The sequence below is a fragment of the Phodopus roborovskii genome, unplaced genomic scaffold (genome assembly GCF_943737965.1).
Source record: "Phodopus roborovskii unplaced genomic scaffold, PHOROB, whole genome shotgun sequence".
NCBI classification, from domain to species: Eukaryota; Metazoa; Chordata; class Mammalia; order Rodentia; family Cricetidae; genus Phodopus; species Phodopus roborovskii.
Genome location: NW_026125391.1, coordinates 26,538,486 through 26,560,793, shown reverse-complemented (window position 1 = coordinate 26,560,793; position 22,308 = coordinate 26,538,486). Strand labels below are relative to the sequence as shown.

The 22,308-nt window shown below is 39.4% G+C and overlaps 1 protein-coding gene across 39 annotated transcripts in view; it reads left to right on the top strand.

Annotated features, from left to right (window-relative positions):
- The first annotated feature begins 8,593 nt into the window (after positions 1–8,593).
- Nrxn1 (neurexin 1) overlaps positions 8,594–22,308 on the top strand; it is a 1,037,700-nt gene continuing 1,023,985 nt past the window's right edge. For all 39 annotated transcript variants that reach the window (XM_051175288.1, XM_051175287.1, XM_051175279.1 and 36 more), the window contains exon 1: positions 8,594–9,703. In XM_051175288.1, the coding sequence (XP_051031245.1) occupies positions 8,932–9,703 (772 nt within the window). In that variant the 5' untranslated portion in view covers positions 8,594–8,931. The remainder of the gene's footprint in view (positions 9,704–22,308) is intronic.

Here is a 22,308-nt window from a genome sequence, read left to right as displayed (position 1 = left end):
AAAAAAAAACAGGACCTTATCTAGAGTAGATATATCTCTGTGTGTTTAGGTTATTTGGACAAATGTTAAATTACCTCAAATTTAGATCTACAACCTTGTATATATTTTACATGAAAGAAGTGATGACATCAAAAAACTCCTCACTCATAAGTTTGACATAATTAAATAAGTGATATATAAAGTATTTGTCTTAGTTACAGTTTCTATTACTGTGATAAAATGCCATGGTTAAATCATGTTCAGTTTATTTCTGTTTTACATCCAGGTCACAGTCCATCACTGAGGGAAGTCTGATGGAGGATGTTCTTCTGTAGATTGTTTTTCTCTTATTAGTTGATGAATAAAACACTGTTTGTCCAGTAGAGGCAGAAAGACAGGCAGGGCTAGGATATGAGGAGGATACTGAGGAGAGAGGCAGAGAGGTGCTGTGAGGAGCCACCATGTAGAGACTGTGATGACATGATGCACCAGGCATTCTCCAGTAAGATAAGGACACATAGAAATACATAGATTAATAGTTATGGGTTAATAATTAAGATAGAGCTAGCCAATAAGAAGCCCTAGCCATTGGCCAACAGTTTTATAACTATTGTGGTGCCCATTTGGGGCTGAAAAATGGTTGTAGGACATGGTGAGAAAGAAAACTCCTGTTACAGAAGTCCAGACAGGAATTCCAGGCAGGAGCCTGGAGGCAAGACTGAAGAAGTCCCAGAGGAGTGCTGCTTATTTGCTTGCTATTCATGGCTTACTGATCCTTCTTATACATTCCAGGAACACCTACATTGGGTAGCACAACCCACTTTAGATTGGGCTTCCACATCAAACATTAATCAAGGAAATATACCATAGGGTTGCCTACAGGCTAATATGATGGGTCTATTTTCTCAATGTTGTTCCCTCTTCCCAGGTGACTAGTTTGTATCAAGTTACCAAAAAACAAAACAAACAAAAAATAAAACCAACCAATGAAAATAATAGTTAACCATTATGCCATTAATAATGGCATTCTGAAATTCCAAATTTTACAGTTTTCTTTCCTAAAGTTTTAAGTAAATTCTTACAAAAAAATGGACTGGGCTGTTGGCATCATTTGCTGAGTAAGAATAAAGGTGGTCAGGGCACAGTCCTGTACTTTTGTTGATGTTCACACTTGTATTTACTTGCTTTGTATCTTTGACTATACTGGCTCATGTTTCTGCTTCACTTTTTTCATTGGTAAAATGAGGGAACAACTTTCAGTCTGGTAGGGTGGATGCAAGAATTAAATAAATTAATCCAGGATGACAACATTAACAGTCATAGAGTAAAGCCGCAACTGACTCTGAACATGGCAGAGCCATTACTCTTTCTTATAAAGCAGGGCATTTTCATCCTCATTTCACCTGAGAGAAAGCATGCTCATAGATTAAAACAAACAAACAAGCAAAAATAAATTGAATAAAAGAGAATAACACACAAACAACAAAACCAGTATTAATATGTCCATAGAGTGAATTAAAGTAAGAAAACTTTGATTTAGAATAAATTAATGTTTACCACTAAATTGTACCATGAGTCTTCTTTCATATTAAGTAATTGCTGATAGTTTCTCTTACATCTATTTACTAGAGGGGAAAAAATAAGAGAATTTTGTACTATGTTCCTTACATGAGACATAGTCTATTTCATATCCTTATGTATTCATGCATATGAATTATTAAACACGGGATTTTGTGTATGCTTGGTAAATGTTCTACCACTTAGTATGTCATCAGCTATGTTACACTTTATGTTGATTCTGAGTCTATTTCAATTGTCCAAGATGGGCTGGAACCTGCAGTACATCTGCCTCTGTCTCTCTGGTAACTGTGATTACATATATGTACCACCATGTCTAGTCATGACAGGCAATATTTGTTTGTTTGTTTGTTTGTTTTGAGGTGGTATCTCACTATGGAACCCTAGCTATCTTGGAAGTATGTAGACCAGGCTGGCTTTGAACTCACTTAGATCCACTGAGATGACTCCCAAGTGCTAGAATTAAAGCTGTGTACATCCTATATCTAATAACTTCAAAGGAGATTTACTGTTACACATAGACTTGTGTGTGTGTTTATGTGTGTGTGTGTATGCATATATGTATATATATGTATATATATATATATAGTATATTTATATTTAGGGAGAGTATTATTATAAGATGTTTTTGATTTAAAATCTATACATGAATTATAATAACGTTAATTGATTTTTGAATATTTTTTCCATCAGAAAACCACAGACTCCAGATGGAGGATTATCATGACTCCATAGAAGTACTGTTATATCTAAGATAAAAATCCAAATCTGTAGACCCAATGTCCCAGATCTGTATTGCTGGCTATCCAGGAAACTGAAGAAGGAAGGTTGTGAGTTTCAGTGATTCAGTGTCAGACTCAAAACCTAATGAGACCCTGACTTAAAATTAAAAGGTAAAAGAGGGCTGGCATATGGTTCTATGGAACACCACTTGCCTAGCTCCTATGAGGCCCTTGGTTCTGACCCCATTACGATAAAAACAAGTAAATAAATAACTCAAAATTTGTATAATAGCATTTAAGTAAACCACAAAGTTATTCATATCATAGGCACTTTGGGGACAAATAATCTAAGATTTCAGGTGAAAGGTGGACAGACATGTTTGCCTATCTGTCTTCAATGCACTTCTTGGAAATTTCTTTTAAACCACAATTTTTATGGAAAATTAGTCACAGATCTTAAGAATATCATGAACACTTTCTAAATTAAGTTATTTTTTTTAAATATATTGTTTCAATTCCTTTTCTGGTTCAACAATTCTGGTCCATTCCAATTATGGTGCACTGCTTATGCAACTTGCTCCAATGATACTATCAGTAAATGGCTGGAAAATAAGACAAGGCCCTAAGTCAAACTGACCCCCTTTAATTCATGTTCACTTACAAATATCATAACTTTTATAACACCTTTTCTGAGACTTACTATACATTTAAAATTTCATTTGTGACTTAAATACATGTACACACATAAACAATTTTTAAGAACAATCTGGCCCTCATTATTTTATAGTCAAGAGTCTTAACTTTCAAAGTGCCTGTCACTGAGGCAGATAGAATAGAGTTGGGTTGGAGTTTTTCATCAAAATAACCAGCAATGGCTCAAAGCAGACATCAGAATAGTTTTGTATTCAGACACTCATGCACATTAAGGAGAGACTATGATTGTACCCATCATGTAGACTTGGTAACTATTGTAACATTCAGTTAAGTGTCATGCCAAGGTCACAGCTAGTACATGTCAGAGACAGAGCTCACACACAGCCACCTGATTCTATTTTCTACACATGTCATCACTAGAAACTGCTTTTCTAAGTGCATTAAAAATATACATAAACCTGAGGTTTCTGTGTTCAGGTTACTTATACATTTGAGCAAAAGTATCAGACCTGTAAGTATACTCATCATTAAGGGAGAGTTCTGATTTCCTTTGAATGGAAAAGAATCTTGAATTTGACAATCTCTAGGCCCCTGAATTTGCCTAGCTCATGCACTATTCCTTTAAAGAGCCTGAAGGCAGGAAATACTCTTACCTCAGCAATTGAGGCCAAGGCTATCAAGTCTGTGATGTTGAAATAAAAACATCTGGTATTTGTACTCTAAAACTAACCTGTGGTAGAAATATAACGGAGATAGGAATTTAAATGTCCAAAGACTGAACGCATAATTTAAAGCCACAGACTCCAGACTTCTATCTACTTTGTCTGCAAGCTCTCTTAGAGTTAACACCTTACTCACCAGATACAGAAATGCCTACTGGGCATGCCCAATTACACAGTGATAGAGCCTCTCACTGTGCTGCACTTTTTCCAGGTTTTACCAGAGGCTAAAAGGAAGAATGAAACGGAGGGAAGAGTTAAATAGGTAGAGAACTTGGTTCAGCTCAGGATGCCCACAGCGGAGGCAGAGAAAGGAAAGCTGGAGGATGAAGAGAGTTCCAGGACAGCACCTTGTCAGATGCATGAGTCTAGTCTCCAACTTGGAACTACAGCCTGGTGGGTCTCTCTAAAGTCCTTTTATCTCATCATAGGCAGATGGCTCAGGTCAGGGCTATGGCAAGGGGTGGGGCAGAAACACAGTGTATAGTAGGAAGCCAGTGCGGGTGTTGAGTCGCGCTTGCTTCTGCATTCCTCAAAGAGCCTCTCTCTGGCTTAGCAAGGGTTCACAAGGGTAGATCCAGGTGCACACAAGCAGTCAGAGCTCTTCTTAGTTATCGGCTCTTCTTCAGTTTCTGTTCCTTCCCTTTAGCTGCCGAGTTCTTTCCTGGCATCCTCTCAGGTACCCCCGCCCAATCACGACTAAATCCTGGAGAAGTGGAATCTCCACAAGATTTTCGTAGGTTTAGCAGGGGCCTGGGCATGCTCAGTAGGCTACGTGACTCTGGTTCTCTCTCTCTCTCTGTCTCCCTCTCTCTCTCTCTCTCTCTCTCTCTCTCTCTCTCTCTCTCTCTCTCCCTCTCGGAAAGGAGGGTGGCGAGTGACTAGTTAGAAGTGCTTGTGGCAAGTCTCCGCCCCCAGATTCCCTCTGCAAGGGGACGATGCAAAGGTAGAGGCACCTTGTTTCTTAGCGTCTGAACTTGGAAGGGGCTGCAGCTGCCAGCTGAGGCCACCGGTTCCCCAGCCAGAGGACCGGCCGGTCGCTCTCCATGGTACTGCGGAGAGCTCAGCTCCGCCCTTCTCTTTCAGAAGGACAGCACCCGGCGTCACGTAACCCAGCCTTCTCGGGCTTCACCACCGCCTCTTCCTTCCCCCTTTCCCTCTCATCCTCCTCCTCCTGCTCCCCCTGCTGCTCCCCTCCGTGGCATGTTCTTCCCTTCCGCACTCTTGGAGATAGACGCTCAAGCCTGACGCCTCGGAAAAAGGCAGCAGCAGTCGCCCTATCCTTAGACCCCAGGAAATTCGCGTTGACCGATGTATGCTTCAGGCTCTGGCTGGAGCTAAGGGGAATAACCAGGCAGGTAAAGGAGCTCAATTGGGGCTGGGGGAGGGGATGGGGCGAGGCAAGCTGGAGAAGGGTATCTTTCCCTGTTGTAACTGGGCCAAGATCTGCCACAAACACGGAGGGAAGGATGGGTGGTGGGAGGGTGGAGGAGTGTAGATTTTGCTTGTTTTGTATTTAGCCTTTCAAACGGCAAGAAGATGAGATGGTGGAACTAGGTAGTAACTTAAAGGCTAAATGCAGTGATTTATTATCCAAAGAAAGAAAAGGGAAAGGCAGTTAGAAAGCAAAACAATAAAATAAAACATATCTGCCTACATCTCTTTCTTTCTCTCCCTACCCTGTCAGTCCTGACTATGCCCACCCTTAACCTGTGTGATAGACTTCAGGCTCCAAGAAACTGCACTGGTGTTAGGGATGGTGTTCAGAGACTGGGCGGGAAAGCCAGGGAGAATTTTGGGTGTGCATTGGTATTGAGGTACTTTGCAAAAGCCAGAGGAAGAAAGATAAAACTTACTATATTTCTCTCATACATTTCAGATTGTTTATGGGGGTATATATCAAAAGGTTTTATGGCAAGGTGTTTCTCTCTCTCTCTCTCTCTCTCTCTCTCTCTCTCTCTCTCTGTGTGTGTGTGTGTGTGTGTGTGAGAGAGAGAGAGAGAGAGAGCATGTGTGTGTGTCACTGAAAGCATGATAAAATAAATGCAACTGCAGCCGATCAGCATACTCTATTGATTCTTCCAGTGACTTGGAAATGAATTTTGTTCTAGAAAGGAAAGGAAAGATTAATGAGGCTGTTAGGCAGCTTTTGAATTAGAGCGCTTCTTGTTTTGGCTGCAGTATGGTTGTTTTTTAGATCCCTTTATTTCATCCTCTAATTTGTGAACTCTCTAGGTCTTTTTTTGGGCAGCGAGAGAGAAACCTCCTTTTCCATATAAATACAGACATTGTCTTTCACACAATGAGCTTCCTCTAGGAACTGGGAGAGCCAGATGACCTCCCTTGTGATATATATATATATATATATATATATATATATATATATATATATTCTTCCAGGTTTTCCCCTCTTCCCTCCATCCTTTACAAAACGGTCAAGGTGTACATCAGAGGAAGAGGACAGGAAAGAGGGGGCAAAAGGGTTGCATGATATATGTAAAATTATAGAATAATAAGCTCCAACAATCAGTAACCTAGCCTGTATCTATCCTTCCTCTCTTGCTCTCCCCCCACACACACATGCAGGAGAGATACAGAGACAGAGGGAGAGACAGACATATAAAGAGACAGATGGAGACAGAGAGACAGATGGAGATGGAGAGACAGACAAACAGACAGAGAAGCTGAGAATAGCCTCAAAGCACTACTCTTGTGAAAGACCAGACTAATTTTGCTAAATGCTAAACATTTACCATATTCCATATCTTATTTAAACGTGAAAGTATACTGAATAATATGCTATTATTGATCACTTTTAAAAGCACCATTCTTTGGGTTTGGCACAGGAGTAGAAAGATATGACTTGTAATAGCTGAGGGTGAGGAATGTATCAGCCATAATAAATAGGCAACTGAGATTTTCATTACCATTTGGTAAGGAGAAGTACATGAGTGCATTATGTCTGTGAGGTGGTGTGTGTGTGTCTGTGTGTGTGCACGCATGTGTGTGCACCTGTGTGTGTGTGTGTGTGTGTGTTTGTGTCTGTATCTCTATGTTGAGTGTGGTGTGTATGTGTTGAAAGAAGAGAACCTGTCATCAATTTCATCTGGGAGGAACTTGAAGTGGGATCCCCTAGCTTGATGGCTCTCAGCTGACACCTGTAGGGATCGCTCTGAACTGAAGAGAAAAGCTTTCAGTTCCCTATACAGACATAGGAGCAGCCACAATGCAGTGCCATAAATTACAGCTAGTTTCAGCTTGTAGGGGGGAAAGTGTTAATTGGATGGATAGTGAGCTCTGTGTCCAAAGCAATACATTTGGGGTGTGTGTGTGTGTGTGTGTGTGTGTGTGTGTGTGTGTGTGTGTGTGGTGTATATAGAAAACAGTGAGACATGGTGAGAGTGATATGTTAGAATAGAATGACCAAATTATATTTTAATATTTTCTCAAAATATGAGTTATTTGATTTAAAAGAACTCACAGCCTTTCCGTGAAGATTTATGGTTTCTTTACCACTTCAAAAGCCTGTCAGATTAAAGTTAAATAAAAAGAAGTGAATTAATAGCACAGTGAGTGATTCAAAGGTATGGCTTTAAATTCTAGCATCCTGGAGCCACAAAAGCTGAGGTGACATACATGGCAACTGCTGTTCTGACCATACAAATCCTAATGGCTGGCAGCCAGATAAAGACTTGAGGATGAGTCAGATCACTATATTGTTAGGCAGAGTATTAAATACCCATTTTGAAATAACTAATATTATGGCAGCAAAGACATAGATACTGTCAAGTTTGGCTCCAGATAGATGATTTATGTTATTACAGATTATGTATCTGATAAAAAAAGAGGAATATATTTGCTTGAAATTTTAATGAGACTCCGAAGAAGCCACTCCATTCCTGTTGTCTAGGAGACAAGTAAAGTGGTAGCAATGCTACACAAATGTGAGCTATCACTTTCCTGATGAAAGTTAGATGTATTTTACCTGTTATCAGTTTGGCTATTAACTGAGGTCCAAACAGGTTCTATTAATTCTCCAGGTAGCTAGTGCACAGTGTAAACAGGAAACATTTAAAAGGGTTTTTCCACTTCTCTCCTCGTACATTCTAGAAACTACAACTTTCCTGAAAAATGGGAAAGAAAATCATGACTAAATTGTTCCCAAAATTCTGGTCACCAATGAACAGATAAGGTAAACTCAAGGTTGCAGTAGCTTGCTGTAAGAGTGTCACATTAAATATTAAATAGTAGGAAATGTTAGGCTTACTGTGAAAACACACACACATGCACGCGCACACACACTTGTATCTAGCAACATTATTTGATTTGACAAACCACTAGTAATGTACTTGTTTTCCTAGTTGAATAATGATTTGCATACTACTGTAACGTAACTGACTACAGGCCTTAATTTTTATTTCAATTTCCACAGATTTCTGGGTCCTTATAAAAAGACAAAATAAAATCAGAATGCATCACCAACATACAATCAACTGACATGCTGTCATCTTAGTGTGGCCTTGCAGAGGGAGAAAATCGAAGAGCTGTTGGGATTTGATTTCAACATCTAACAGCTTCTGGCTATTTTACAACAGGGTTTGAGTCCTACTAACAGGAAGACATCCCAGGAAGGCATGCACAAGAAATTTGGCCTTGGCATCAGTTGTACTGAGAGCCGGTGACATGACAGAAGAAGCAGGCCTCTGAAGTTATTCTGGTGTTACTCGTGTCCTTTCTCCATTTTTGCTTGGGGCCAGCATCCGGAGGGTCCTTGAGGCTTTCCAAGAGCCAAAGATACTAACACATTGTTGGCCATTGTCGGCTTCGTGTTGCCTCCTGAATCCACTTTCCTTTCACTTGCACCACACAGGTAATACACTGCAGGTGTTGGTCCTGAAAGAGTGAAATATTTGTTGGAGCCACATCTTTGGATGCAAATGGATCAGTGATTTGATCAGTGATTTTCCTTGAGCCTCGGTGGCTGGCATTTACAGAACGTTGCCTCCAAAGTGTCTCCTCCCTTTGGCCTGGAAGTTCTGTGGCTACCCTGTGTCACTGGGGTCTCTACTTTCCAGTTGGAAGGGGACTACTGGGAGAGAGGAAGGGGCTGCTGGAAGAGAAGAAGAAGAAAAAAGAACTAAAGGAGGGTGCGACCCTCCCTCTCCCACCTCACCCCTCCCTTGCACTATTCTGCAGACCCCCATTTCTCCGTGACGGTGTCCAGGACCATTGCGACCCTGTCGCCCCCGGCTCCCCCCCGCCGCACCCCAGCCCCGAGCATGGGGTCGGCGCTGGTCCAGCGCGGGGGCTGCTTTCTCCTATGCCTGTCACTACTGCTGCTGGGCTGCTGGGCAGAGCTGGGCAGTGGGTTGGAATTCCCGGGTGCTGAGGGCCAGTGGACGCGCTTCCCCAAGTGGAATGCCTGCTGCGAGAGTGAGATGAGCTTCCAGCTGAAGACACGCAGTGCCCGGGGCCTCGTGCTCTACTTCGATGACGAGGGTTTTTGCGACTTTCTGGAGCTCATCCTGACCCGGGGTGGCCGCCTGCAGCTCAGCTTCTCCATCTTCTGCGCCGAGCCTGCCACGCTACTGGCAGACACACCTGTCAACGACGGCGTATGGCATAGTGTGCGCATCCGTCGCCAGTTCCGCAACACCACGCTCTACATCGACCAGGTCGAGGCCAAGTGGGTGGAGGTGAAGTCCAAGCGCAGGGACATGACGGTGTTCAGCGGGCTCTTCGTGGGCGGCCTACCCCCTGAACTGCGAGCTGCTGCGCTCAAACTCACCCTGTCCTCGGTGAGGGAGCGCGAGCCCTTCAAGGGCTGGATCCGTGATGTGCGGGTCAACTCATCGCAGGCCCTGCCAGTAGACAGTGGTGAGGTCAAGCTGGATGATGAGCCGCCCAACAGCGGTGGGGGCAGCCCGTGTGAGGCGGGCGATGAAGGTGAGGGCGGTGTGTGCCTCAACGGAGGTGTGTGCTCCGTGGTCGACGATCAGGCTGTGTGTGACTGTTCAAGGACCGGCTTCCGTGGCAAGGACTGCAGCCAAGGTAAGCTCTGCCGGACCCCAGTGGAGCCTTGGCCTGGGCTGGCGGGAGGCCGGTGCATGGGGTCTTCCTCCTCCTCATGCTTCCAGGTTAAAGGCCTGTCCATCAAGGCCATGCTGCCCTCTGCAGATAGCTCCCCCCTTTGCAGCCTCTTAATGGGGCTTCTTGAGGCCTGTCCATGCAAGTCTACCTCCTTCCAAGTGACCAATAGAATGGTCTCCCTAAAACCCCAGTCCAAGGTTGGCAGGTCCCTGTCGTTTGGACTGCCATTGCCCACCTACATGGCCCTGTGCCACCAACCAGCAACTCTATATTACGTAGACCATGTCTGTAAGGTACTGACAAGCATCTCGAAGACTGAGCATGTGTCTGTGAGAAAATTAAGCACAGAGTAAGCACCCCTGGACCATCCATGGTAGAGCTGTCCACATGGTTTCTGGTCAAAGCCCTGAGAACCGTTGCAGAACCAAGACCTGATTCTGGTTGTGGAAAAAGAAGAGATTTCCTTCACGGTTTGAAAAATAGTATTGTTTTCTATGGCGATGTCCCTCCCAATCCCCAAATTTGGCATGTTAAGTAGAATTTTGTGATTTCTTTGGTTTCTTCAGGTGTGAGACAGGCCAGCTAATGTTGAACAATGGTAGAGAAGAGATGATGGATTTTATGACTAATAAATGCTTGGTAGCAAAAGTACTCAAACAACTTAGATGATGCTGGATTGGGATGATTGTCCAGGCTATTGGACAGGATGCATGTGAGTGATGTTTAGAGATTTTCCAAAGCTATCCAAACAATGACATTTATGGGAGTAGCAGAAGTCAAGTTGTTTCCATAGTCCTTAAGGCTTAAAACAAAACACATCTAAGCTGTATTTTTTTTTACCCCTTTACATCTAAAATAAAGTTTCCTGTGTATCTCTTCTATGTTTTTATTTTTACTTTTTATGACCATGACCAAGGAAATTATTCTTGTATAAATACAGAGAAACCTATAAACAAAGAGAGAGAGAGAGATGGCTAGCATGAAATTTGAATGTAATAAAGGCTAAGAAAGAGAGGCATCTTGGTTTCCTGTAGGTACATAGCTTGGGGTAAAATCAAGGCATGGATAAATAGCATGTATGGTTGAAGTGGAGAAAAAGATAAATTATTATAATTATGTCTGATTTGGAAAGACAGAGAGCAAAAGCTCTATGTGTGGCTGTATTTTATTGTGTGATGTCTGTTTTCTTTGAGTTTCTTTTTCTTTTTTCTTTTTTTTTTTTTTTTTTTCCTTTAATTTTTCCCCTTTGGCTGATACTGCTGAGAGGAGCCAGCCTTTGTAATTCTTATTAGACTTGGCAGCTCTCTCTCTCATTTGGCTTTTAAAGAAAGGAAGACATGATGAAATTTGTAACTGCTTAGACAGTAAAGAGAGTTAGTTAGAAAGGAAAAAAGAAAGTGTTATTCGGGAGTATTCTGTGGCTTTTCTGGGTATAGTGATTGGGTGTTCAAGAGTTATTCATTGTGCTTTGTTTTCAGATGGGTTTGTGGTAGTTCCCTTGATATAAGTAATTAGAAATGACTGTATCCCATGTCCCTTACTGCACTTCAGCTCTGCTGGTAAATTTCCATAAACATAAGATCAGATTTCATATTTTACAAAAATAAAACAGAACCATGATTTTCCTACCAAATCTAGCTGAATTGTGAATCATGAATACGATAGGTAGGTGAGATGAATTCAGTAGTACAAGTTGAAGTTGCATATATTTATACTGATTAATAAAGTATGACAAATATTATTTTATGGGAAAATACTTCTCTAAGCATCCTAATGCCACTTTAAATGAAAAAGAAGGCAACTTAATGAAATATAACTTCCTTTCTTAAATTAAGAAGCAAATATGACACAATGACAGCTTGTACTGTGTGGGAGAGTGTTTTAAATGAATTTTAAAAATATTTCTATGCATTTTAATGTAGGGATCCAAGGATCATGCATAATCAGGAATAGTTAAGACTGGAGAAAGCCTGAAAAAAAAAAGTAATGTTAAAGAGAAACAGAATTAGATGTTTCCAAAATGCATTTTGCTTTGGCAAATTCATAGTTCTTTCTGTCAGGTGCAGAACCTGGAATTAGCAGGATGAATATTGGAGCAATGTAGTGTCCAAGGCCTAAGAGAAAGCATCCTAAGAAAGTAAATTCATCACAATTGTACAGAACATCAATTCATTTGAAAATCTGAGCTGAAAGAAATTGCAAAGATCATTACTAGTCATGGCAGAAAAACAAAGGGCTGGATTCTTTTGATTATCAAAGAAATGGGAGATGGAATGATTAAGGAAGACTCTGTCTTCCCAGAAGCATTGGCTTCTCTTTGCTTATTTTCTGTTTCATGTGTGTCAAGTGACTGTTGAATAATTAATTGGAGTGGATGCCTCTCCCAACACCGATCATGCATTGACAATTGGGGGAGACGATTTCTATTAAGATGAAGTGTAAACAAATTTCTGTCTTCACTCAGTATTTACACTGATTACCACATTCTTTATAAAGCCAATTTTAAAACAAAATAAATAAATATTCATTACAGAAAATGTGCAGGAAAGATTACAGTTAAGCAAATATTAGACACAGAAGTAAGGTTCTCCAGTTCCTACAATTCATTTTACACTTAATTTAGGGAGTTCAATATATTGTTGCAACCTTCGATTTAAAACAATTAAGAACAACCTGGTTGTGGTGGCTCACACCTTTGATCCCAGAGGCAAGTGAATCTCTGTGAGTTCAAGACCAGATTTATGTTCAAAATGAGTTCCAGGACAGGTAGGGATGCCTTAACAACAACAAAAATAAATAAATAAATAAATAAATAATAATTAAGAACTAAAAATATGATGGCAATATACAGTGAGAAGGGAATCATCTGGTTTTATCTTCCCTGTCTACAATGCCTGATATAATTTATCTGTGAATTTCAAGAATATTTTTCTTGAATGACTTCTTTGTCATCCTTGCTGTATTTACTTGTAAGATTTGTCTATCTATTTACTTATATTTTTGTACTCATGGAGAATGAGCACCTGCAAAGTTGTGTTTGATGATCAGGTTAGTGGCAGAGCCTAGATAAAAACATAAATATCTTGTTTATGAGTCATGTCTTCTCATATACTAAGTAATTTTTTTCCCTCCTTCAAATTGACTTTTTTTAGAGGGTGGGAATAGGAGTGAGATGTTTTTCAAGGAGCAAAAATGCATACAAAATGGTCCCAGAAACAGGTGCTTTATACACCATTGATGGTTTTGATCCCGAGAGCTATCAGAACTCAACTACCTAACAATGTCATGTTATCCTTTTTGAATGATGGATGCTTATGGGGCACAAAGCTTTTTCAGTGTATCATACTCATCTAAGTGCGTCTGTGCCATTATTATTTAATAAGTTTCTACTTAAGGGTACTGGTAGTTTTCTAGCAGCTTCAAAAACTTAGTGAATTTCATGACCATCCAGCTTAAAATTAAGGATAAAATGATGATCAATAAGAAATTAAATTGTTCTTGTGATTTCTAGATCTAAGTAAGTCCTAGACCTTTCATGGTTACATGATAAAATTTCATACTACAGTGATGTCGCTTTTCTTTCAGTTTCTGTATTCAAATTGCTATAAAGATGCAATTTTGCTTGATATTATTGGACATGGTAGTGCTGCAAATGTCTTTAGTGTGGTACTGTTTCAATGAAACCCTTTTATCTAACGTCACTGAGACCAAAAATTTGATGATACACAACCATGCATTCATTTATTCATCTCTCTTTTTACATTAGTATAGATTGACTGCTTTGCACATGCCAGAGCTTTAGGCTTATGCAGTGAATGATGAGTAAACTTGGAAGTAACTCCTAGCTCAACATTCTATAGGCAATTGTGGAAGCATAACATTGTCAAAAGAATTTTTATATATTTGGAGTGGTCATATGGAGTGTTAAATTTTCGAATAATATGAGGGGGCCTAATCCAAGATTTTCTTGAGGTGTGGATATTAGACTTAAATCTGACATGTGAAAGCAACTTGCCAAGTTAACATGGAGAAGTGTTCAGGAGGGAAACTCAGAGGTATAGAAGTCTGTAGAGAACATGGTACACCCAGGTCCTGCCACTGTCTCTCTGAATGGAGCTCTCACTCCATGTTCAGTATATTCAGTAGGGTAGTAGGGACAGGCCTTGCTAGGTTTTCTGAACGTTCAAGGATTTAAAACTCTATTACTCATAAGAGTATAGCATGGGTTATGAGAATGGCAGTGACAAATTTATATTTCACTAATGACACTTCAACTTCACTTTACAAAACAGATTGCAGTGTGGGGGAGGGGTAGAAGAAATGAAAAAAAAAATTGCTGTTTTGTGTTTGTCACTCAACAGAGGTTACAATGCACCTGCTATAAACAGTAGCCCAAAGTATTATAGAAATCATGAAAAGAGTCTTTTTCATGGGATTTATGTCTTAAGGAAGTTAGAATCTTCATGGGCTTAGTAAGGTTTAGAGACTTAAGTTCATTTATCATTCATAACACTGCTTTCCTCTTGGAAAATCATCATCTGATGCTTCTATGGGTCGACACTTGGTTTCTCTTGGCTTATCCAATTGAGGCCAGAGGCTTCCAGAAAGCAGTGGCAATACCATACAGTAGCATCCCCCCCCCAATACAAGCATTGTAATCAGTTTACCTTTTAACAATAAGTAACATCTACTGGCTGTCTGCTGCAACACTGTAAACTACTTAAAATGAAGACTATTATGTATAATGTTTCTGTAGTTCCCACAGGAACCTGAAATGTTTATGAGTTTTTTTTTAAGTTAAATTGTAAATACTGAACAAAAATGGTACAGACACAATGCCTCCTCAATGAAGGATACAGGGGATTTCTTATTAATGGACAGTGAAAGTCATTTGTTGCTTCTGACTGTGAAATGACCACAGCATAATTTCCACTGATTCACAGAATTTGTTTTCGTTTTCCTGTTCTGTTGAGCAATTTTAGTTTAGGCTAAATTACTCATACTCTGTGGCCTGCCTGTCCAAGGAACACAAGTGATAAAACTTAAGACTTGGTGTAGGAGCAGTATTGGTTTCTTAGAATCCTGGTGAAAACTAAGCTGGTGACTTAGTGTACCCAGAGAGTGATGGATGACATGGGCTGGGCTGGGGTGTTGGTATCTGCTTCCTTGTTTATGCTTTTGTTGTTGTCAGCACCAACAGTCTTGTCATTGATACCTTTTTTTTTGAAGGGTACTTACACACAAAAATCTATGTATGGAACTTTTAAAATCTAAACTCCAATGCAGTGATCTTTTCATTTGTCAAGATTTCAACTTATGAGGAAAGGAAATAATGAAGACAATAAGATTTTGTTTCTGTTTTATACAGTTGTCTTAATATCCTTTTTAAAGTAGATTCAAAATTAAAAAAGAATTCCATGTGAGAGTTTTATTACTCAATAAATGTTAAACACAAAAGCTTCTCTAGTAACTGTCTTTTATCTCTCAAATAACACCTGTGCTCTACTGAAATCCTGTACTTAAATAGCACTCTTTCTGTCTACCAGTTATCTAAAGCAACCCTGGATAGAGGACACAGCTCAGTGGCCAAGAACTTGTTTAGCATGTGCAAACACTGGGATGGACTGCCAGAACTTAGCCAACAAAAACAAAAGCAAGAAAATAATATCTATAATGTCTATAGTGTTATCTATCTATAATAGGAGCCTTTTATATGGATAGCATAAGCATGGGTATCTAATTTATAATTTATTTTTTTAAATTTTCAGGTAAAAGTTAAATTTACTCATATGTCTGCCACAGACAGACTAGTAAAATACCTGAGCTATAAAAAATTTAAATTTAATACAGATGTTATGGTAATTCCAAATTACATTTTTCTTCATCTATATACACATATGTATGCAGAGTAATTATGTTCTAATTTTGGCCATCATTCAGTGAAATGTAACAAACAGATTACTCATTGGACAAGAGAAAGTACAGGACTAATTTAACATTTCTGTTATTTTTAGTTGTACTTTGAGACATAGGAGGTGAGCCTTACAAACTTCTCAGCAGTCACCTGTGCTATGTCTCTCTCAGTTAGTGTCTCTCCCAGCTAGGTGTACTTCTTACAGTAAAACAAAGATAAATATGGAGGAAAAATTACATGCCATCACAAACAGTCAAGGTCTGTTTTATTATAATAAAGTGACCCTTAAAAGTCACTTTGCAAACAAACTTTTGAAACACCCATAAACATTCTTGATATAAATTTGAACGAGTTTTTATGTTAAAATGCATCTTATTAAAATATTATGTAAAACTTACATATATTATGATGTACTTCTGTATAATTTTATGGTTCAACCTCTTTTTTTCTTACTTAGAAGTACAGAAATAGATATATTTGCATAGTTTGCTGAATAGTATGTTTTAAAGGCTCTAATTGGGTTTAGAAAAGTAATTTTGCTTAGCCATTTTATTTACAGAGTTTTTCCATGACTCCATGGCTTTGTGCTTCATGCTTTCATTCTAGCTTCAAAATATTTATATTTCAGGACAGAAATGAGGATAGACAGGGTGCTTTGTCAGATTTCTTTTTTGCCTTATTATTTGCTCATTATTGGGTAAACAGAACTTGTTTAAAATATAAGGAAATAACACCAGGCATGACTTTGTCTTTAAATAGAAATTAAATGAGATTAAGGCCACTAACATTCTGTGTTACAGTTTCTAAGACAGCAAAGTAAGTGACCAGATAGTCACCTTAGTAAAATTTTGATAGTTCCTGCCAACCTACTATGCAGAGTTTGTATCAGTGGTTAATGTATACAAACCCTGAAACTATTCAGTGTGTTGGTTATAGGTTGTTATATTCATGGTCAAAGGTTAAGTGTTGTTTTAAGATCTTCCTTTAGGATTATTTTGATGTGTTTTTAATCGCTGATGTCCAACAGTATTCACCACATGTGGTGGGATTCTGATAATGTACATTGATAACTGGAAAGCAGGGTAACCATGATACTAGTTTCCTTGTCTTCCTTGGGTAAACTCTAAAGCAAACACATATAACTTTGGGCAGTAACTCTTATAAATAATATTATGGTCCTATTTCTTTTTTATGATGATACTTTTAAATTTAACTTTGAAACAAGCTTGTTTTACATGTCAACCTCCGTTCCCATACCCTCATCTGTCCCCTCTCTGCTCCCCAGGGAGGGCGAGGCCTTCCATGCAGGATCTTCAAAGTCTGACATATCATTTGGTACAGGGCCTAGACCCTCCCCCATGCATCTAGGCTAAGAGAGTATACCTCTATGTGGAATGTGCTCCCAAAGTCTAATCATATGTTAGGGAGAAATACTGATCCACTACCAGCCCATTAGATTGCCCAGACCTCTTAACTAAAACCTACTTTCACAGGGTCTGAGTCAATCCTATGCTGATATCCCAGCTATCAGATTGGGGTCCATGAGCTGTTTCTGTTGGCTTCTCCAGCCTGTTCTTGACACCTTTGCTCATCACTCCTCCCTCTCTGTAACTGGATTCCATGAGTTTGGCTGTCAGTGTTTAGATGTGAGTGTCTGTTTCTGCTTCCATCAACTACAAGATGAAGGCTCTAGGATGACATATAAGGTAGTTATCAATCTCACTATTGGGGAAGGGCATTTAAGGTAGCCTGCTATTGCTTAGATTGTTAGTTGGGGTCATCCTTGTAAGATCTCTGGACATTTCCCTAGTACCTGATTTCTCTTTAAACCTATAATAGCTCCCTCTATTAAAGTATCTTTTCACTTGTTCTCCTCTTCCTGTTCCCTCATGCCCTCTTCTCCCCTCCTCTTCTCCTCATCTCTTTCTACTAATTTCCTCTCTACCCCCCCACTTGCTCTCAATTTGCTCTGCAGATTTTGTCCCTTTCCCCTTCTCCGGGGGAGCATGCATGTCTCTCTTAGGGTCATCCCTGTTTCCCAGCTTTTCTGGCAGTGTGGATTGCAGACTGGTAATCCTTTGCTCTATGTCTAAAATCCATATATGAGTGAGTACATACCATGTTTGTCTTTTTTTGTGACTGGGTTACCTCAGGATGGTTTTTTCTAGTTCATTTTATTTGTTTGTTTGTTTGTTTGTTTTGTTTTGTTTTGTTTTTTCAGCTGAGGAGAACTCCATTTTGTAAATGTAGCACATTTCTCCATCCATTCTTCAGTTGAGAGGCATTTAGGTTGCTTCCAGGTTCTGGGTATTACAAATAATGCTGCTATGAACATAGCTGAACAGATGTCCTTGTTGTATGAATGTACATCTTTTGGGTATATGCCTAAGAGTGGAATTACTGGATCTTGTAGTAGACTGAATCCCATTTTCCTGAGGAACCACCATACTGATTTGCAAAGTGGGTGTACAAATTTGCACTTCCATCAGCAGTGGAGGAGTGTTCCCCTTTCTCCACATCCTTTCCAGCATAAACTGTCATTGGTGTTTTTTATTTTAGCCATTCTGACAGGAATGAGATGGTATCTAAGAATTGTTTTGGATTTGCATTTCCCTGATGGCTAAGGACATTGAGCACCTTCTTAAGTGTCTTTCAGCTATTTTAGATTCCTCTATTGAGAATTTTCTATTTAGTTTTGCACCCCACTTTTTAATTAGATTATTTGGTGTGTTGATAACTAGGTTCTTGAGTTCTTTGTATACTTTGGAAAGAAGTCCACTGTCAGATATCGGGTTGATGAATATCTTTTCTCATTCTGTGGGGTGCCATTTTGTTTTGTTGACTTTGTACTTTGCCTTAAAGAAGCTTTTCATTTCAGGAGGTCCCGTTTATTAATTGTTGATCTCAGTGTCTGTGCTACAGGTGTTTTGTTTAGGAAGCAGTCTCCTGTACCAATTCTTTCAAGGGTACCTCCCACTTTTCTCCTAAGAGGTTCAGTGTGGCTGAATTTATGTTAAGGTCTTTGATCCATTTGGACATAAGTTTTGTTCATGGTGGGTATAGTAATATGGGCTGGCATCCATGGTCACTTAATGTTAGTAGAATACCTGACCTTCAGAGTTTCCAGGAGAATTCAGGTGTAATTTTGATAGGTTTACCTTTATATGTTACTTGGCCTTTTTCCTTTGTTGCTCTTAATATTCTTTCTTTATTCTGTTTGTTTGGTGTTTTGATTATTATGTGGAGAGGGGACATTTTTTGTGGTCCACTTTCTTTTGTATTCTATAAGCTTCTTGTACTTTTACGGGCATGCCTTTCTTTATTTTGGAAAAGTTGTCTTCTATGATTTTGTTGAATATAGTTTCTGTACCTTTGAGTTGGGTTTCTTCACCTTCTTCTATACCTATTATTCTTATGTTTGGCCTTTTTGAAGTGTCCCATATTTCGTATTAGGGATTTGTTGAAGTTAATAAATTCTTTGGTTGATGAATATATTTCTCCTAGTGTATCTTCAATGCCTGAGATTCTCTCTTCCATTTTTCCATCTCTTGTATTCTGTTGGTTATGCTTACATCAGTAGTTCCTGATTGTTTACCCAGCTTTTCTATTTCCAGCATTCCCTCATTCCCTCAAACTGTTATTTATTTTGTTTTGTTTTGTTTTTGTCTGTATTTCAGCTTTTAAACCTCATACTGTTTGAATTACTTCTTGCAATTTTTGCTTTCTTTTCTTCCATTTCTTTAAAGGATTTTCTCATTTCCTCTTTTAGGGTATCTATCATCTTCATGATGTTGTTTTTAGGGTCGTTCTCTTCTGCTTCATCTATTTTGGGATGTTCGGGTTTTGCTGGTGAGTCCCTAGACTCTGGTGGCATCATATTGATCTTTCTGTTGTTGACTGTGTTCTTATATTGTTGTCTACCCATCCCCTCTTCCAGTATATACTGGTGGGATCTCTCCCTCTCCTGGTGGGTATGGGACCAAGGTTCTCTTCTGGTGGGTACCAGCAGGTTCAATACTCCAATGGCTTTCTTCTTCCTGTGGGTGTAGGTGGGACTAGGACACTGGCAAACTATGGATGGGTTGGTTTGCAGTTACGAGTTACCCCATGTGCAAGCCCCAGGCCTCAAGAGGCTTCTAGCAGGGCCCCAGAAGGCAGGCCAGAAACAAGCCCAAGTTTATCTCCTCCCTCCCATGGTTGGAGGTGGGACTAGGAAGCAAGAAGACTCTGGATGATCTGGTACATGGGGATGACTTTGCTAATACTTCTGTGAAGATTTAAAGAGACACAAATAACCTATGATCACAGAGGTTAAAATAGAAGTAATTGTTTAGTAATGTTGAAAGAGGCTAGAACATTGGGTCTGGGTAATGGTTATTTGGGATACATATTTATGAACACACTGAAGATATGTGTACTTTATTCTACATAAGAGCCACTCAACTACTTAAAAACCCTTCAAATAAAAAATGGTTGTTATATAGTGAAAACTTCTCCATTTATAAATTAAACATGATAGCTAAGGTGTGAAGTCATCCTTAATAGGAATACACATTAAGACATTTTTATGCAAAATATCCAATATTTAAACATCATGCCAGAGAGCAGACATATTACCTATACATAGATAAGGAGCAAATAGTGTTCTCCCTTTAAAATACTTGATACAATGTTTGACGTAGAATCATTTGTCAGTTTCTGAAGCCTTAGTAATGTTTAGAAATAAGATACACTTTCAATTTTGGTTTGTATTGTTTAAACACATATTTTGCTATTGCAGTTAATTAAGGTATACCTCCCAATTTGGACAGGCAAAGTGCTGAAATTGTGAAGTAGCTGATTGATAAGTTTGAGAGAGCTCGATTCAATACTTAAATGAGTAATTGGATATTGGAAAACACATTACTAGATAGTCCAATCAAATTCTCACAAATCCTCTAAGTCTATAAAAAACATGCTCTCCACAAATGGTCTACATCCATTTATTTAAAGTTCACTAGCTCACCTGAGCTGCAGATAACTGTTAACATGGACACAGCTTAAAATTGTTCTGTTGATATCATAGTACTTCTAATAATTACTTCTTTAGTTTTACTTAGTGAAATCATTTTGCATTGGCTTCTAGCCACCTACCTTGGTTATTTATTTAGTAGCCTTATTACCCCCAGCTTCATAAAAGTTCCATTTTACTTGTGAGCCACATGAAGGTTAGAAAAGTTGACTTTCTTAATAGCCCCAAAGGGAGTTAATGGTTGGGCAGGAATTTGAGCCAGGAGCTCAGGCAGGCAGCTCCATAGTGAGAGGTACTGTATGATAAAGCCTGCACATTCTTTTATCAAAGAGTAAACAGTTGCTGGAATAGTTGTTAACTGCTTCAAGTGGCAGACTGACAACATGGCCTTGGGTTTGAGGGTTGTAACAGACTTAAATTTAGTGCCATTTCTTAATTTCAGAACACTAAATAAACAACATGGCTTGTAAGATCTATCACATGTATTTGCCTCCCTTGTTGAGCTTCTACTAGCAAAATGCTTAGTGGATTGATTAAACCCAAGTAATCAGAAGAGAAATGCTTGTATTTTACACCCACAGGGACCCTATCTTTGTCCATTTGAGCTCAAAAGAATCTATTTTTTTTTTTTACTAACAAAGCTGCACTAAATTTTCCCCAGCTTTGAAGTTTGGGAAATAAAAAGTTAGAGAATATTGAAGTCCATGGGGTTTTTGTATAAAGGTAAACAACTTGGTTAGTCAAATAACAGATATTCACTGAGTTGGATGATGGGTTCCTTAAAGATGCAGATATTGGATATTGGAGAAAGCATTACAAGTTAGTTTCTTGTAAGCACAGAGGGCAGTGAAGAGAATTTACAAAGTGTAAAGCTAGTGATTCCTTTTGGACAAGTGAGTTTGGCTTCCCAACTTTTTGCCCAATAGTAGTTCTTGGAGTTAGGAAGATGCATTCTTTTGTTTGTTTGTTTTGTTTTTTGAGACAGAGCTTCTCTGTTTGGCAGCTGGTGTTGTACTTGAACTCATTTTGTAGATCAGGCTGGCCTCAAACTCACAGAGCCTTCTGTCTCTGCCTTTGGAGCACTGGAATTAAAGGTGAGTGCCACCACCACCTGGTGGAAGATGCATTCTTTATGCTACTCCAGGTAGTTATAAGAGCTATTAGAAGGAAATGGGAGGAAGACAAGGCTTAGCTGGTAGCTGAGGTGCTGACCTGAAGTTTTGTATGGTCACTTGTGCTCCAAACTATGTAGAGCACAGTAGCAGGATACCAACTCTACATTCTGAGGACAAGTTTTTCTTCTATGTATGACACTTCTATAGTTTGCTTCCCAGAAGGATCTGGAAACCCAAAAGGTATGAAAGAAGATACCAAAGAGATTTGTCACCAAACTAGCATTTTGCCACCGGGAGGGGATCTCTATTAATTAAAGGCAGTGAATTTTCTGTGCCCATCCAAAGCCAAAGCAGCACAGATGAGAGCCCAGGAGAAACTGTTGTTCCTGACCTAACAACACCTGGGCCTCTCTGTAGAACCAGCTTATCTTCAGTGTTTCTCAGACATTGCTAGTTTCAGCAGAACAAACAGCCTCAGTCCAGGAGAAGCAAGGAAATTAAAGACTCGTGTTTTTCTTCTAAGTAA